The 2,296-nt window shown below is 32.2% G+C and overlaps 1 protein-coding gene across 1 annotated transcript in view; it reads right to left on the reverse strand.

Annotated features, from left to right (window-relative positions):
• Positions 1-254: 254 nt before the first annotated feature.
• The window catches only part of LOC113417302 (matrix metalloproteinase-27-like), a 19,457-nt gene continuing 17,415 nt past the window's right edge, over positions 255-2,296 (reverse strand). The window contains exons 10-11 of the mRNA XM_087966201.1: positions 1,351-1,454; positions 255-907 (exon numbers count right to left, since the gene is read on the reverse strand). Coding sequence (XP_087822327.1) covers positions 807-907; positions 1,351-1,454 — 205 coding nt within the window. The 3' untranslated portion in view covers positions 255-806. The remainder of the gene's footprint in view (positions 908-1,350; positions 1,455-2,296) is intronic.

Genomic DNA, 2,296 nt, shown 5'->3' on the forward strand with positions numbered 1-2,296 from the left:
ATGTACTTAGCGAAAGTAAACTATGTTGTAAAACAATGTGCAAGCACAGTTTGAAACTCTTTAGAAAGAGAGACAATGATTTTATGCTGATTGGATTTGCAAATCATGCCCTTTGTTTAACTAGTTCACAAACAACAAGAATTGAAAATAGACGTTCCTGATTGAAACTTGTGGACGTGTCTGTTTATCTGCTATTCATAATCTTCAACCCAACTTTACTTTTGTTCTGTAATGATTTTCTAAGTGTAACTTCTGTATCACATATTTAATATGAAAAACATTTTCCAATATAATACTTTGTTTTTATTAAAATCATTTTCTTGTCTTACTGCATATCAACTATAAATACATTTGAAAAGCAAATAGATTTTCAAAAATTGCAAAACTATTTCAGAACGCATAGCATTAAATTGGCAATTTTGTACATATTCCCCAGGCAATGCAGTTCTCTCAACTTAGTGAATCTTATTTGGGAACAAACATGCAGACTATTAGTGCCCATGTCACAGAAGAAAATGCAGTCACTGTTTACAAGAAGCTAAAATTCTTGTTAAAGCTTTATATGCATTGAGTAAATATGCACTGAGTAAGGAGATAACATTTTATAACTAAAATAGAAGCACATAACAGTTTTGCAGACAGCAAAAAGCTAATTTTCAATATTTCTTTACTGCCATCTAGTGGTCCTCTGGATCTTAGCTTCCCAAATGAGTTTTGGGATATATAACTGTTCATAGTTTTAGTGCTTTAACAGAATCATCGGTATATTATTTTCCTCTTACAGGAGTTGTGTTTTAAGACAATTTCTAGCAATTAAGCCAGCTGTTGCTCTTCATTACACGAATCACCCTTTTATTCTTTGGATCAAACTCCCACTGCTTGGACCCATGGAAAAAATAGAAGAAACCTAAAAGGAAAAACACTGTGTTATATAGAAAAATGATAGAAACATAGAAAATTTACAACAGAAAAACATCATTCGAGTCTGCCCTTTGATGTTTTTTTTCTTGTTTGTGTTTCCTTTTTAATTGATTTGTTATTATTTTAATTATTTCTGCATTTCAGTTTTTAGTCCTTAATATTGACTGCAGAAAACCACTACATAATGCATATTATTATGCAGATTAGTGAATCTGTTTAAGGTTCTTTGTTAACCAATTTTTCTTTATAAAGATAATTATAAGTGAATTGTCGTGATACACTATAGTTTTTCTAATTCTTTTAAATATCACTGCCATGGGAAAGTGACATACAAATAAATAATGACAATAAACAAATTCCTATGTCTATGAGCAGGTTCATGATTCATATTTTAGATCCACATTCGAAAATGCCTTTTATTTTCCTTACCGTTGAGCTGGAAGGCAGCATCAATTTTCTCATCAATTTCAGGAAAATCATCGCTTATATTCCTTGGATAATCCTCATCCATGGACTGAGTATTTTCATCATACCTGAAAAATACCAATTTAAGGAACGTATTAGGTGCAAGATTTGCCTGGTAGGAATTCAGCCCATGGTCCTAATGAAAGATAGTGAGAATAGCTGTTGGTGTAATATGTGATGTGGGGAAAGATGAAATAGATGCAAGCAAACAGAATCAGATGGAGATCTATATAATACAGATAGTCCTCAACTTACAACAGTTTGTTTAGTGACCATTTGAAGTTACAATGGCACTGGAAAAAGTGACTTATGACCATTTTGCACACTTATGACTGTTGTAGTATCCCATGGTTTCATGATTTACATTCAGATGCTTGATGACCGGTTCGTATTTATGATGGTTGCAGTGTCTCAGAGTCACGTGATTCCCGTTTGCGATCTTCTTGCAAACGAAGTCAACATGGAAACCAGATTCATTCAATAACCGTTGTACTAATTTAACAACTGCTGTGATTCACTTAACAAATGTGATGAGAAAAGTCATAAAATGGGACAAAACTCACTTAACAAATTTCTCCCTTAACAACATAAATTTTGGGCTCCATTGTGATCATGTGTTGATGACACTCTGTGCACCAACAACAACTTCCTATTCTATTTGCTGATTGTTTGGAAAGTAATATATAAATATTAGTAAATATTATGTAAATATTAGTAAAAATAGGACATACATGTCATACCTTTTAACTACAATTAAGTGTTATACCTATGATTCTTGACAAATGTATTTTTTTTCTTTTATGTGTACTGAGAGCATTTGCACCAAAACAAATTCCTGGTGTGTCCAATCACATTTGGCCAATGAAGAATTCTATTCTATTTTATTCTATTCTGTTTTCCACTTTCCACA

The sequence above is a fragment of the Notechis scutatus genome, chromosome 5 (assembly GCF_049901735.1).
Source record: "Notechis scutatus isolate UNSWTSFEM ecotype Mainland chromosome 5, rNotScu1.2, whole genome shotgun sequence".
Lineage (NCBI taxonomy): Eukaryota > Metazoa > Chordata > Lepidosauria > Squamata > Elapidae > Notechis > Notechis scutatus.